A 16,016-nucleotide genomic window follows, 5' to 3' on the forward strand; every position below is an offset into this window, starting at 1 on the left:
CCCAAGATTACAGCAACATATACAACTTTATTAAATAGCAGAAGAAGCATATTCACACAGGGGAACTCTCATTCACATTTCCCATGACGGACTGTGGCAGGACAGGCACTTCATCGTAATGTCTGTAACTCTGGGTTTTTTAGTATCCACATTAATAGTACTCCCCACCCACCCCTCCACTCCCAGCATCTGTAGCTAGGATACAGTGCCAAGCAGGGGTGGGTTTCAACCGGTTCGCGGCGTTCCCTGCGAACCGGTTGGTCGGCGAACCCGGAAGTAAGTAACTTCCGGGAACGGTGAAGGGCCCGCTCGCCCGCCCGCGGTCCTTACCCGGTTTTGACGAGTTCTGCGCTTCCACGCATGCGCAGGATGCATACAGCGCCTGCGCAATCCTCCAGGAGCAGCTGGAGCATTGCGCAGACGCTAGTATGCATGCGTGCACCGCGCACGTGCACGAGGACGCTGGCGGCCCCGTTCTAACCGAACCGGTTGGAACGGGGCGAGAAACCCACCCCTGGTGCCAAGGCAATTGATCATGAGGCTGAGATCTGTGAATTCATATGAGTAACAGCATGTAGGTCAGAATGAGAGGTACCGTATTTTTCAGAGTATAAGATGCACCGGAGTATAAGATGCACCAAGGTTTTGAAGAGGCAATTTTTTAAAAAAAAGTTTTTGCACTCTGCACACCTCCCAAAAGTGGCCTGTTTTTCACGAAAATGGGCTCATTTTTTCAAAAAAAAAATGTCATGAATAGCCCTTAGGAGGCTTGTAGAGTGCTCCTGGGGGTGTGTGAAAGGGCCAAAAGCGAGCAAAAAAGGCCAGTTTTTCACAAAAACTGTTTTTTGTCCGTTTTTTGCCCATTTTTTGTCACAAAAAGGACATTAGGAAGCTTATAGCTCCTGGCTGCTGGGGGGAGGGGCAAAATTGAGCAAAAAACAGGCCATTTTTTGCTCATTTCTGCCCTTCCCAGCCCCCAGGAGCTCTCCTACAAGCTATGCACGGCCATTTTGGCAAAGAGGACAGGAGGCAAAAAATACTGTATTTAGTGTATAACACGCACCCAGATTTTCAGCCTCTTTTTTGAGGGAAAAAGGTGTGTCTTATACTCCGAAAAATACAGTACCTTCTGCTTCCCAAAATTCATAAATCTACTGATGGGAAGAGGAAGCTGGTTACCTGGTTAGTGAAGGGTTAATTGCATTGAAAGAGTGGAAAGGTTATTTGCATTGAAAGGGAGAGAATGGAGGCTCCTTATCTCATGCGCCTGAGAGCTCCGTAGGTAGCAGCGCTTAGAAGAAGCTGTAAGTAGAGACTAACTTAACTAGTAAAGAAATTCAGGTACTGGCCAGCCTTGTAGAATAATTTTCGTAACGGTGCCTGTTCAGTTTTGTTTGGTTTTATTTTCTCAGATTCTTAGACTACAGGCTGTCCACATCTGGCATGACTGGCAGGATCTAAAGAGGACCTGCACAGAAGATCCCCAGTCCATTGTGGCAATGGTTTTAGAAGCAAAGGTAGGACATTTCCAGCAGTGTTTCATATTTTTCTTCTTGAGGTTAGTTCCCATGTATTTTCTGTCCAGAATTAATAATTCCATTTGGTTTCTTTACTGTGGTCAGCCATTTCTAAAAGGTAAAACGCGGAGCTTTTTCTTTAATCCATGCAACTATAATTCTGTAGTAGAAAAGAACTAAGGAAGTAGTTTGGTGTAGTGGTTTAAATGCACTAGGCTAGAAACCAGGAGAGCATGAATTATAGTCCTGCCTTGGGCACAAAGTCATCTGGGTAATTTTCAGCCAGTCATTCTATCTTGAGCCTTGAGAAGAAAATAATGGAAAGCCAATTTCAAGAAAACCTTGCAAGGAAACTGCAGGGACCTAACCAAGCAGTTGCCAAGGAGCAGAGACTCTGACCTTTACCATGATTTTTGCTTAACGATCAGAGAAAGAACATCATTCTATATCCAGATGGGTTGGTCTACATGTTGTTTTGGAACAGGAAGTCCCATCAGATACAACTGAAGGGCAGAAGCCTGGGGAAGGCAATCTGTAGAATAAATGGATAGCCTTGCCAAACGCTTTTATTTTTAAACTTTTCAATTTATAGTCTCTAAGTGCTCTTTATAGGGATGTGGTGGCTTAGCGGCTAAGACACTGAGCTTGTCAATCAGAGGGATCGGCAGTTCAGCGGTTCGAATCCCTAGTGCCGCGTAACAGAGTGAGCTTCTGTTACTTGTCCAAGCTACTGCCAATCTAGTAGTTCAAAAGTACGTAAAAATGCAAGTAGGAAAAATAGGAACCACCTTTGGTAGGAAGGTAACAGCGTTCCATGCACCTTCGGCATTTAGTCATGCCGGCCACATGACCACGGAGACGTCTTCAGACAGCGCTGACTCTTCAGCTTTAAAACGGAGATGAGCACTGCCCCCTAGAGTCGGGAACGCCTACCACATATGTGCAAGGGGAACCTTTATCTTTAAGTTTATTTTTATTGCAGGATTATGAATTATGTGAAGAATGGGGCCGCTTGTATTCTATCCCAAGGGATCATTTGATCAGCCTTCACCAGGAACACCTCCTTCATTTGTTGGAAATGGGAGATATGGAAAAGGCTCTCCAGGTAACTGGTCTCTCAGATATTCCAGGATTCTTTTTTTGTGCCAAAAAAGGACACATGCTTCGAAGATTGGGTGCTACTTTGTTTTTTTCTTCAAAGGCCAAAATATTTGACTTTGGGTATGGAGTAGGACAGTGACAGTGACAGCGATTATGAACTTGTAGTGCAATAGACAGAGAGAAATGCAAGAGTTAGGGCTATGACATTTCCATATGACACTATGAAATACGCTAGATGACCAGTCACAACAGTTATTGACAATAACTATCCTTAGTTTTACTCTGCGTATTTTGGCATGTGTCCTTAGAAAGAATTGTGGAATCAGTTAAATAATAATAGATGCAGATATGTTTTAGTCCATGACCCGTGTGTTTGTGCATGCACATATGTGTGTGTGTGTGTGTGAGAGAGAGAGAGAGAGAGAGAGTCAGTTTTGATAGACTTCCTTTATATATAGTACATTATTTTACAAAGAAGCTTTGTAAAAGCTTTGAATGTGTATTAAGTGTTTTGAGTTTGCAGCATAACTCTTAACAGAATATGTATGCAGGAAGGTGAAAGAATTTGCTTCAAGTAGTTCTGACATGGTGAAGCAAACTGATTAAGGCAGAAATTATTGTCTAAATTGTGAAAGACTTTGAAAAGTATTTGCCTTAGAAAGGCAGAAGGTAGACCTGACTAGGCAGCACGATATATTGAGTTGGAATAGAATAGAATAGAATAGAATAGAATAGAATAGAATAGAATAGAATAGAATAGAATAGAATAGAATAGACAGAGTTGGAAGGGACCTTGGAGATCCCCTGCTTAGGCAGGAAATCCTACACCATTTCAGGTAAATGGTTATCCAACATCTTCTTAAAAAGTTCCAAAACTTCTGAAGGCAAGTTGTTCCACTGATTAATTGTTCTAACTGATACGATCCATTAAAATCTATATAAAGTGTATATGTATGTAAATTTTTTGCAGCTCTTGCAAAGGATAGATGATCCAGACATTCAGTTTGTCATAAGTGAACGGTGTCTTGATAGATATCCTAGCTTAGCAGCTTCTCATTTCCTTGCGGATTATCTCACAACATACTTCAACCAGCACCTGACAGTTATGCGCCAGAATGAAATTCAAGCTCTTTACGTGGGATCCAAGGTAAGTAGCAGAGATGATTTCAAGAACTAGCTGCAAGACTGTTGTTTTCTACTCTTGAGTTGCAAGTTCTTTTCTCGGTAGGTCAAGATACTGTATTCCTTTCTCTCCTTTTTCAAGGTACTGCTGACTCTTCCTGAGCCTTCTCGATCTAACTATTCCCACCTCTCCTGCAAGCCGCTGCTCATGCTGGAACAGTTATTGATGAACATGAAAGTGGATTGGGCAGCTGTGGCTGTGCAGATGTTGCACCAGCTCTTGGTTGGTCAGAAGATAGGCTTCAGCACAGGAGACATTGATGCATTGCTATCCAGCTATGCTGGGAAAGCTCTTGACTTTCCATTTTCTCTAAGAGAGAAGAGATCAGGTGACTATGTTTTGAAAATCTCCCATCAGTGATGGTGAAAAACCAAGGGTTTTTTTTGGCTCCACCGGAAAACCACAGATAGCTTTTCAGTCTATCATAAAATATTTTTAGAACTGTTAATGTATAAAGAGAGTAAACAGAAAATACTACATTTATGTTTCTCCCATACTCATGGTTCATTTTTCCAAATTTTCTGTTTCATTAGTATTGCTATTTTCTGCTTTGTATTGCAGAAAATTAAATGAGTCAGACTTTTCTCTTCACTTAGATTCCCTCCCCCCCACTTTAATCTAAAGATAATCATCCTGAAAATGTGACTCGTGTGGGAAAACAATTGGTCTACATGCTCCTTAACTGTCATAGCTTAGAGCCACTTAACTCAATCTCAAAACCTTGCAGGGCTTCATTGCACAAAACTCTCAACAGTAATTAAGTAGTACATAAATTATGAGAGTTGAGCTACTTGGAAAACTGAGAAAGTTGTAATAATTGCTGGGGCCTGATATGGAAACTAATACTTCTTCTATCTCATGTTCTTTGAAAAGCTAACTTTATTACAACGAAAGTCACTGTTGCTACTGCTCCTTATATAGCAACGCCTGCATTTATAAAGCAAAAGAAGTTCAAACTAAAGAATGTTTAGGAACTAATACATAAAAAGTATATACAAATCCCTACACATCAATTTTCCTCTTATTACTTGGAGACAGATCTGAACCACAGATTTGATGAATTATTTATTTGTGTGTGTCCCCGCACGCATGTGTATATGCATGTCTGTATAGCATATATATGTGTGCGTGCATGTATGTGTGTGGTTATATATTTATATTCTTTTGAATGCAGGAATCAGAATTTTATTTTTAAGGTGTGTCAATGTGTTCACAGAAAGAAGTGATAATAAAAGTTATAATCTGCAGCCTGTACAAAATCAATTGTCACTTCTGTCACCTGAGTTTTTGAACAAGTTTGAACAATTGTTTTTTGACCCAGTTTATCTAATCTTTACTGATAAATATAAATTGCTCAGTTTCTTAACAGCATTTTCTTTCTGTCTTAGATTCTCTTATTCCGATTCAAGAGAATTTATGTCCGGGATCTGAATCTGACACCTTATCTAAGTCAGAGTCAACAGAGCATTTTCCAGCTAGTTCTCCTGGTGAGAGAAAGATTTAACACCCAAACTCTTTTCTTTCTCTTTTTTAAAAAAATTTTCTATTTCTAATTGGTTTTATGACTGTGGAGGGAAACAAATATAGCAATTTATACAAAGTGGTGCTGCTATCCCAAGGCTTTATGGACCTGTCTGTTCTCTCAGGCCTTGGGTTAAAGTATTTGGAGCCATTTGATGGGTATGTTTCTATTTGTTTTTGATGTTGGTTGAATTCACTAGCTTGTTTTCTGTTCTCTGTATTTTACTGCATGGTTATTTTATCTTGCTATATTGTGATCCACCCAGAATTGATCCGGAGTCAGCCAGTATTTAAATTCAATAAAACAGCAGCAATATAATAAATAAAAAACTGTTAATGTTATTTCTTAAATATATATAAAGTTGCAGTTGTTTATCCCAAAGGTCAACTATGACCTGGATAATTGAGAATTTCCATAGACCATTGCAATTGTTCAGTTTTGCTATTCAGAACTCAACAAGTCAATTTTCTTTTCATGATGTAATCTAAGTAGCTTGTAACTCATCTGCAACTATTTTTAATTCTTTGTACATTTCTTAATTTCCCATGCAGTAAATAACAAATATAGCTGCACTTAAAAGTATTTGTTTTTCAGGGAAGCCTGTACTTTTCATCTATATGTTAACATATAATTCCCCAAGTATCAGTTGGGTTGTTTCCAAGCAAAACCTTGATGACAAATTAATATTGCAGTTTCCCAAGTTTTGTTGAAGACAAAGAGAAACATTTTCCAATATGCCAGTATGAGTTTTCTGTACATATGCGAACATGCATTTTCTTTTCTAAAAAACTAGATGAATCAAAGCAAATTTTCCCTTAATGTAAAACTCTCCAAAAAAGAATGTTTAGGGAGGAAAGAAAAATAGTTTGCTTCTATTGTCATTCTTCCTGTGATTTTTAGACATTCTTGATTTGGATGAAAACCTACTCTTCCGTTCAAATAAATGTGAATGCTATGCTGATGGAGCATATCTTTGTATATATTGTCTGCAAGACAATCTTATATAACTGGAGAGCTGAACCTTCTTTTTGTTAGTAATAAGGAGGAACAGATTTTTTTAAAGATGATGTATTCTGCAATAGAACACCCAGTGCATTATCTGGTCCTTATGATAGCAGCAATTCAGTTGTACATTGGCTCTGGTTTGCCTTTTCTGTATCTTTTAGATACAACACATGCTTCCAACCCAAAAGAGAAAAGCCTTCAGCAAGCTGCGTGTGCTCAGGACTTCGTGCCACCAGAGAAGCCCCCACCCAAACAGCAGTGGATTCCAGATGACACAGAAGACACATGCATGGTTTGCAAAACAGAACGCTTTACAATGGTAATTGAATTCCAGAACTGGGTATAACAAAAGCTCTTGAATGAGTATTTATCTAATGTCTTTGGAGAACTTTATTTAGCACTGTTCAGTCAAATTGTTCACTACTTACAAAAGATCCCAAGATTAGATTTCTTGGGTGGATTAAACAGTAACTGCAGGAATGCTGTTGCTCATTCAAATGTCGTCTTTCATACCTCAGTTTAATAGAAGGCATCACTGCAGACGCTGTGGGCGGCTGGTGTGCAGATCCTGTTCTACCAAGAACATGGTTGTGGAAGCTTGTAAGGAAAACCCAGCTCGTGTGTGTGATCAGTGCTACAGTTATTTCAACAAGGAATATGCAACAACTACATCCCAAGACTCAGAAATGTGTGTAAAGAATTTTTTCACAACCTTCTGTTCCTTGAAATAATAGTTCTTTGTGGGAGAAGCATTTTTACTTCAGATTCCATAATTCCTGATGGCTATAGTGACAAGGGATTCTTCAGACTTTAGTTTATAAGGCACCAGGTTTTTTGGGGGAGGGGAGGTGTATTAAATGAATATATTATTGTTGTCTATAAAAATTAGCTTTCTTTTTTACTTTTTTAATGGTTACATTTTGTGCGGGAACATACCTCTTCACATTTTTCCTTTTTTGTTTTGTTTTGTTTGTGAATGTTGATTCTGAGAGTTCATGAATGAAATGACATTGTTTAAGAGCTTGGCAGAGAAGAAGAATGAACATGTTAGAGGCTTTTTTTTAGGAGGCTACTGGTAGTATGTTAGAATCATGAAAAAAGATCCCTTCTTCCCAGCATACATTTATGTATGTACAAATCTTATCTTGCCTTTTCTGAGACAATTTGAGTTGACATAAAATTACAAATTAACAAGGTTAATTTATAAAACAATGCTGAAAATATTCTAACAGTAGTACTACAAAAGTGGAAGTACATATCTGCCCTGAAACATCTTTACATTCTTCACCTTGAGGCAAAATGAATTATAGTATGAAGTTAATTAGCTGATTACTGTGAACAAACTTGCAAACATTTCCCCTTCTACTTAAGAAGAAACTATTACTAGGACAATGCAAACAATTAAGAGAGATACATGTCTTTGGCTTCTATAGTAGTGGTTGTGCATACAGCTAGAGGATAATCTTCAAACAATCCCTATGATGCTTCCAGGAGAGCTGCTGCATTGATGGGTTTTATATAGTCTTCATGACTAGGGCTTTTCTTTAGTGAAGGAACCAGTTTGTAAGAAAAATGTGTGGTTTAATTTTATTAGCTGCAATATTCAAATTTTATAAATTTTTCAAACTTATTAGAATGGATGTGAAGCATCTTTCTTTTCTTTTTAATAGTTCCAATGAAGAGGATCAGAATCAAGAAGGTAAGAACACATAATAGGCCATGTTCATAATTCTGATCTCTTTCTAGTACAAGCCTATAGGTAACCTAAAAGAAAAAGAAAAAGAAAAACCTTGTTTCATTTTAACAAGAAATCAACAACTCAATTGTAGTAGAATTGTAAACCTTCTAGTCTGTGCTGCTGTAGGACTAATAACACGGATGAAATTATTAATTAAACTAGCTGCCTCCTAAAAATATTTCAAGATCAGAAAGCTGAGCCATGATTCTTTAGGCTTGGTTAAAAATCCTTTAATTTAAAAATACTTTTTATAAAGAGACCACTAACCAAATGAATACTACAATTTTGCAAACGTTTCAAGGCTGCCAGAAACAAAACAGTGCAAGAAAATATCAGAATAAATTCAAGAGAAATAGCAATGGATAGCATTTTTGTCACTAGATAAGTAAAGTCAGGAATGAAGTAAAAAAAACCTGCTAGGAATTTAGCCATCATGTCCCTCTGAGTGTTTTATTCCTGCAATAACATGAGAAATACAATGCTTATGTCAAAGCCAAATATTTTTAAAGGCAGACTATGTAGAGGGATTGGGGGAGTTTTTGGAAACATGCAATAAGAAAAAAATGTCCTTTGCAATGTGTGAATAAATATACAAGTTTAATGTTTAAGGAAAGAAAGACCATATGCCGAGTTACTTTCCTATCAAGTGTATTCTTACCCCAAATCGTTGAGCTATGTGGTTTCTTAAACTTAGTTCATCTTAAAGTGGTTTTTTTTGTTCTTCATAGCAGTTGTATCTTCTGATAATGAACGCTCAGATTACTCTGCAGTTGTACAAATACCGAAGCCAGCAGAATTTGAATGGCAGCTTTCTTTGATGGAAGAAGACAATAAAACGATGCGCAGTGAATTCTTTTATGAACAGGTAAGTAACTTCTCCTAAATTGTCTTTCCTATGGTCTCCTAGGACAGGCAGAAAAGACCAAGAGACATTACTGAGGTTTTAGAAAATTACTGAAACTAACTTTCAAGCAGTAGACAATGGATTTGCCAGATCTCTAGATTATTGCATTGCAGAATAGTTGAATATTGTTGATTATTGCTTTGTTATGTTTTAATTTTTGTAAACTGTCTTAAAGTCCCTCTGAACTGAAGTGGGAGTAAACTGGATGGATGGATGGACTGATGGATGGATGATAGACAAAGAAACCATCTCTCTGAAACTAGAGTGAAGAATTATTACTTCCTTGCCTTTTAAAGTAGAGAATATTCTTTAACTGTATTGGGTTTTGTCTCATGACTTATTTCACCTAACCTATATGGAGCTCTTTTGGCCTCATCTACCAGCAGAGACAGTCACACTTTCATTCTTTTTTTTTCTTTATTTCTTTCCCTCTTCTAATATTCAGGCTCCTAGTGCATCCTTGTGTATTGCCATCTTCAAACTGCATTCTGACAGCATTGCCTGTGGTCAGCAGTTGATAGACTATTGCTGCAAATTGTCTCGAAGCCTGGCAAACCCTGAAGTGGATGCTAGTCTCCTCATAGACATCATGAAACAGTTGCTTTTCAGTGCCAAAATGATGTTTGTAAAAGCTGGGAGGAGCCAGGAGTTAGCTCTTTGTGACAGGTAAGATGTCAGTAGGCCTTCTGGAAAATCTTTCCATTGTAATGATTTGTCTTCAGTTAATCTTTTTGTAGAGTTTTGCAAGATAAATCACAAGCAAGCTCACAAATAATGCCCTTGTTTCTTTTATGCTGTTTATTATATTTCAGGGATTATGTGCAGAGTTTATGACTTACATACTTTAAGAATGTCCAAACCTGCCTTGCCATGTGACAGAATATATTTGTGCAAACTTTTGAACAGAGAAGAAAACAATCCACTGACTTGCTCACTGTAGCCAATTTAGTTGCTATTAACTATCCTGGACTTTTAGCACATATTTATGTTGAACAGATACGTAGCTGAACCATCTATGTAGCTTATAAAATGGACCCTGTTATATTTAGTCTTAAGAAGGAATCTTAATGCCTCAAGAAGTCTTAATGCCTTATTGCCTCAAAATTAGCCAATATGAAAGAAAATGTTGCAACTGGGGTTTCTTCTCACAAGAATAAAATCAAAATGTGAGGCCCTAATTGTGTGTTATTTTGGATAAACTGTGAGCTGTTTTTAGGAGACGACCTGAAAAGAAGAAAAAAATAGTATAATTGATCCCTTGCCTCCTCTGAATTGCAAGTTTCCTCTTGAAATTAAAATACATTTGAAGCTTTCAAGAACCAAACTGAGTAAAATGAATCAAATGCATTTCATTTGTTTTGCTTTTTTCTTCCCACAACAGTTACCTCAGCAAGGTGGATGTGTTGAATATTTTAGTAGCTGCTGCTTATCGTCATGTTCCATCTCTGGATCAGATATTAGAGCCTGCAGCAGTTAGTAGGCTAAGAAATCAACTTTTGCAAGCGGAATACTATCAACTGTCTGTAGAGGTAACACTATAGGAATGATGTAATTGTGAAGTATAGCCTGTGGATTCCTTAATACACTTCTGTCTTTAGTGGGAAGGCATCTTTATGGAAAAGAATTTTATCTTCATTCTCTTTCTTATCAAAGATTTTGAGTTAAGTTTTCAACCTTGGAAATCTTTTTTGGTTTTGATTCTAGATTAAGAAAAACCTAATTATTACTACAAAGTAATAAATAGATTAATCAAATATAATTAATTGATCAAATATTATTTTTAATTATTGGATCTGTAAATTCTTTAAGAAATTCATTGTCCCATTATAAAATGTAACATGTATTAGATGCCACTTTTGCTGCTAAGATTGAGCTATGTATCTTAAAATGGTAAATTATCCGATATCTCCTCAATATTTGAAAAGCCTACCTAAGATTGAATTTCTGATACCATGCTATTCCTATTCAGGTATAATTTATTAATCAGCTTCCTTTATAATCATTTATACTCAGTTCCTATAAGCTGTGACTTACCTCTAATGCTATTTAAAAAGTTACTCATTTTTTGAGGTATTGAAAAAGGTATTCTACCATCTGAGTTTCAGTAAAACAAATGATTATTTGATAAAAAGGAAATATTATATTGTGAACAGAAATTCTCAGAGTGATTTTCTTCTTTTTAGAGAAAAGTGTATATTTCTAACCTTTATTAGGCAAACAGTAATTCTAATGACAGTCAGTAGGCTTTTGTTATATCCATAGTGGTATAAACCTCTGGTGCATGTGGACAGTACTTATGAAATGCCCTTTTTAGTTATCTTAGTCTATATTTTTTAAATAACTTAACTATAGCAAGTCTATATTTTTTTAAATAATTTAGCTATTGTAAGAATGAATCTTTTTTAAATCTTAATTCTTTGTGGTAACCTGATTTTTAGGTTTCTACTAAGACTGGTCTGGATCCCGGTGGAGCATGGCATGCATGGGGCATGGCTTGTCTTAAAGCTGGAAACCTGACTGCTGCCAGAGAGAAGTTCAGTCGATGCTTAAAATCCCCTCTTGATTTGAATCAACTCAGTTTGGGTTCCCGTCTGGTCCAAGAAGTGGTTCAGTATCTAGAAACCACAGTGAAACCCCTTCTTTCAGTGGTAAGGCTGTACTCCTGCTGAAGGCATTGAATACTGGAGGCATTGAATAACCTAGTCTTCGCTGGGTTGTTAGGATAAAAGACAGGACAATGACTCTGTATTTGTGTATGCTTCTATGAACTATTTGAAGAAAGCTGTGATTAAAAAGAGTAATAAATTATCTTGGGATGTCTGTTTTAATTAGCTGTATAGCTTATTGATCATTGTTAATTGCAGTAGAATGTGTACTTGAATATAAAAACAAGATATGGTTCATTACTAAAACCTGCCATTTTGTTATGCCCTTGACTTGCGACCGGTCTGAAGTCCTGACAGCCGGCAACTGCTGAGCCGCACCTGATTGGCTAAGGCGCAGCTGGCTAAGCTCAGGTTGTTTCTGTTGATTCTATTGGTTGCCCTGCTTGACAGCTCTAGTATAAATAACTGTCAAGCAGGGCAAGATGCGAGTGTAAATAGTTACCGTTGACTCTCATTCTGTTAATAAAAGCTGTTCTAATTTACCTCAGCCTCTCCACGCCTCCTCTGTCCTCACAGCTTCTAACACATTTTGTCGAAGTATGACAGATTTCCTGCCTAAGAGAAAAGTAACTAGAAATCTCCCATTCCGGAAGATTTGGGAAGGAGGAAATTACTTCCTCCCTTTTTTCCTCATAAAGTTTCTGTTCTGTTTCACAAACAGTTTCAAATCTCTATTTTTTCTAAAATAGCAGTTGTGGGGTAACGTGGCCCATTTCCACTAGGAGAAAAATGTTTTTCAGTGTTCTGTCGATAAACGTTCTGAATTCAGCCTGTGACTTCTGATTCTCACCCTTAATAGCAGGATGATGACTATTTTGCCACTCTGAAAGAACTGGAGGCGATACTGAGGACACGAAGCCTGTCTCTAGAGATGACACCAGAGGGGAAGATGCAACACAACAGCTATTATCAGGAATGCCTTTTCTACTTGCACAATTATGGCACCAATCTAGCAATCATTAATTTTTATATGAGGCATAACTGTATGCGGGAAGCTCTGCTGCATTTGTTAAATAAGGTAGGGAAACTCCATTCTACTGGAATCTGATCAAGGACTTGGAAAATAAAGTCCATGTCTGTAAATTGACCAAAGCGTGTTTTATAACTTTCATATTCTGTTGGTTATAAATTTGTTTTTGTTAACCCTTGCAATTTTTCTTGGAGAATAGTCCTTGGGAATGGGAGAGAGACGGCAAGTCCATCAACTGTTTGTTCATTCATTTATTAATTTATAGAACTTAATCAAAATACCTCTTAAAAATTTCAATTACAGCTATCATTAAACAATTAAAGTATCCCCTGTTAAAACAGCAACCTAAATGACAAGAAAACTGAAATAAAATAACCAAAAATGTGCATTTTAACCCAACTTTTTGTTTGCCCAAATCTTCATTGATATACAGTAAAAGTGTTCTTTGGATGATATCACTTTTCCTTGAATTAAAACCTGTATGTTTCGATATAATTCAGGTATCCTACACATGTGTAAATTTAAACTCTTAGATGATCTCTAAAAAGCTTGTCTGAATGAGTATTTTGAATTAAGAAACTACTTGGTAGGCGCTGTCCTTTCCCTTAGTGTTGAATTTATTATCTGTTGATATTTCTCTAATCCAGCTGTTAAAGTATGTTGGCGAATAGAATAAAGAATACTATTAGAAGGACAAAATTGATTGATTTAGTTTGTTGTTGTTGAATCTTCTGGAAATCTTCTTCCCCAATAAGATTCCTGTTTTTATAGCAACCTCAAGGCTTAGGCAGAAGAAGCTAGAGCTTTCTTCAAGTTCACAATGAGATGACATTTGAATGCAGCTCAGGCAGCTACCTCACTAAGTCACCAAACTATAAGCAGGAGGAGTTGCAACTTGCAAGAATCAGACTTGCAAGTTGATGAATCCAAACTCAATAGAAGTAGTTTTAACTTTCCTGTGATTCATATTTTTATATGAGGCATAACTGTATGCGGGAAGCTCTGCTGCATTTGCTTCATCTAATCTATCTAAAATAGCTGTCAATAAAATGAAGTTACCATTATACTAGCAAATGGTGGGAGGCAATTCTTCCACAATTATAAGTATCTTAGTCACTGTTGGAACCTTCGAACATAGAACATAGACAACCTTATTTGTTATTTTGTTGTCATTATCTAGGAATAAACCCTACAATTTATGTCGGTTTTCAAGTAACATCCCCAACTAAAGAAGACTCCGAGGTTTGAAATTCCTCAAAGTTCCATTTTACTAGAGGTGTCGTATTGGCACATCTGAGAAAATCCGAATCTGAAAACTACCCAACACCACATGTCCATCACATGGCCCAATCAGGCACCGTCCCAACTGGAGATGCCTCCCAGCCATGCCCCTCCAGGTGCAGGGCAAAATGCCCTTGACTCTCTGAGAAAGGAATGTTATTGTGACTTTCTTATTTCCCACACTCCATATAACCCCCCTCCCATTTTCCCACAACTTGAAATGTGGCAGACCTGAAGGACCAATGCAAAAGATGGCTTCCAGGCCTGACAGTTTACTTTCTTTCTTAGAGAGAACCTATCACTTCATAAAAATATCTCTCCCTCTAAAGGGTGGGAGTGCTCGGAGACATATCACCTGAGAAGTTCATTTTTCACTGTTAGAACTGCAGATTCTTCAGAAACTATTCACAGAGTACCAAGAGAAAGTTCAATTTAGCTTGCCTCTCTTAGGTTTCCCTTGCCTGATGCTCGGCAGATATCCTGGAATTACACTTACTCATTGGTTGTTTAGAATCCAAGGTTCTGTTGAATAGAGAATGTTTCTGCAGTGGCTGTGTTCACTTTCGCATAAAAAAAACATTTTGATAGTGAGAAAAATAAAGTTCTGTTTTATAGCAGTATATAACTAACTACATTCTGATCATGTAAGCTTTTCTTCTCAGACTAATGGCATAGATGGTACCAGCTGATTTAATAGTTGGATTTTTTTTTACTGTTTAAGGAAAGTCCACCAGATGTATTTATCGAAGGCATCTTTACCCCAAGTTATAAAAGTGGAAAACTTCACATGTTGGAGAACTTGCTGGAAACCATAGATCCAGGACTAGAGAGCTGGGGTATCTATCTCATTGCAGCCTGCAAACACTTGCAGAAAAAGAATTACTACCATATCTTGTATGAACTGCAGCAGTTTATGAAAGTAAGAGTTGAAATGTCTTCCTATAACATAAGCATTGCAAAATTTACTGAGAACTTTACACATAAAAATGTGGTACTTAGCCAGTTTGTTGTAGTAGTTAAGTTGCTGGCCGAGTAACTACCGTAGGAGACTGTAGTTTTACAGTAGATCATCCTTGGGCATAAAAGCCGGTTAGGTGTTTTTGAACCAGTCTCTCTATCTCAGCCTAACCAACCTCACCAGCACCTTCTTTTGTAGAAAATTGGGATTTTATATCAGTTTTTTAGGATATACAGGTATGCTTTTGTTTATTTGGAAGAATTTTTCAAAGCTATTCCCAGTTAAAAAAAAAAAAGAATACCTGTGGATGACGGGGTTACCTCAGGTTTGGGAAAAATTGCAGAAGAAAAATTTAAAGGCTAGTCTCATGGCCTCAGAAATATTTAATATGTGGTGAAGTTATTTATAAATGGTAGACTTCTGACATAAGTTCATATATATGTATTCCTGTATATTTGAGGATTCTTTTGAGTTTGAAACGATAAAAGTCAAATGACACCCCTTTGGATGTCTTGTTGAATTTTCCCCCTTTAAATAGATTTTTTGGAAAGAACAAAATGATGGAAAGGCATAAATGAGTTACGAAGAGTTCTGGTATCACTTCTCTCTTTCTCAGTATTTACAATGGAGACGGGATTACATGAAGTATCTAATATACACAGACTTTTCTGAGCAGGTTCAGATTCTACTGTATAGCAAAATATGTTAAGCAGTAGCTCCCCAAACTCAGAATTATACCAGAACCTATTTTGAAGAATAAAGCTCAAATGTTATCTCAACTGATCAGATAATATAATTTGAAAGCTTCGTTTGTGTTCAGAAACCTATCTATTTTCCAGGATCAAGTCCGTGCTGCTATGACCTGCATTAGATTTTTCACAGACAAGGCAAAGTCTTACACTGAGCTGAAAGAAAGGCAAAAATGGCTCTTAAAGGTCAAGGACCATCTTAAAGTTTATCTTCAAGAAGTTTCTAGAAGTTCAGCAAGAAAAAAGTTTGCATGCTCTTTTCGCAAGAAAATGTCTGCTCCGGATGTATCAAGGTATTAATAAAACAAAAGTTGGGCAACGTTTTTATCAGTCAACAATTTGTTATTAAACTATTTAGTGGTAATATAATAACATTTAATTCAGGACTTTTCTGTAAGAGCACACAGATTTACCTGAATGGC

General features: G+C 37.2%; 1 protein-coding gene across 3 annotated transcripts in view; it reads left to right on the forward strand.

Moving 5' to 3' along the window:
* The window catches only part of ZFYVE26 (zinc finger FYVE-type containing 26), a 48,757-nt gene that overhangs the window by 27,693 nt on the left and 5,048 nt on the right, over positions 1-16,016 (forward strand). For 2 of the 3 annotated variants that reach the window (XM_032227580.1, XM_032227589.1), the window contains exons 23-37: positions 1,413-1,517; positions 2,500-2,622; positions 3,589-3,765; positions 3,883-4,129; positions 5,190-5,288; positions 6,490-6,647; positions 6,847-7,016; positions 7,999-8,027; positions 8,795-8,931; positions 9,416-9,636; positions 10,352-10,499; positions 11,409-11,618; positions 12,436-12,654; positions 14,609-14,806; positions 15,685-15,887. In XM_032227580.1, coding sequence (XP_032083471.1) covers positions 1,413-1,517; positions 2,500-2,622; positions 3,589-3,765; positions 3,883-4,129; positions 5,190-5,288; positions 6,490-6,647; positions 6,847-7,016; positions 7,999-8,027; positions 8,795-8,931; positions 9,416-9,636; positions 10,352-10,499; positions 11,409-11,618; positions 12,436-12,654; positions 14,609-14,806; positions 15,685-15,887 — 2,444 coding nt within the window. The remainder of the gene's footprint in view (positions 1-1,412; positions 1,518-2,499; positions 2,623-3,588; positions 3,766-3,882; positions 4,130-5,189; positions 5,289-6,489; positions 6,648-6,846; positions 7,017-7,998; positions 8,028-8,794; positions 8,932-9,415; positions 9,637-10,351; positions 10,500-11,408; positions 11,619-12,435; positions 12,655-14,608; positions 14,807-15,684; positions 15,888-16,016) is intronic. The other variant, XM_032227599.1, reaches the window with a different exon arrangement.

The sequence above is a fragment of the Thamnophis elegans genome, chromosome 1 (genome assembly GCF_009769535.1).
Source record: "Thamnophis elegans isolate rThaEle1 chromosome 1, rThaEle1.pri, whole genome shotgun sequence".
NCBI lineage: Eukaryota > Metazoa > Chordata > Lepidosauria > Squamata > Colubridae > Thamnophis > Thamnophis elegans.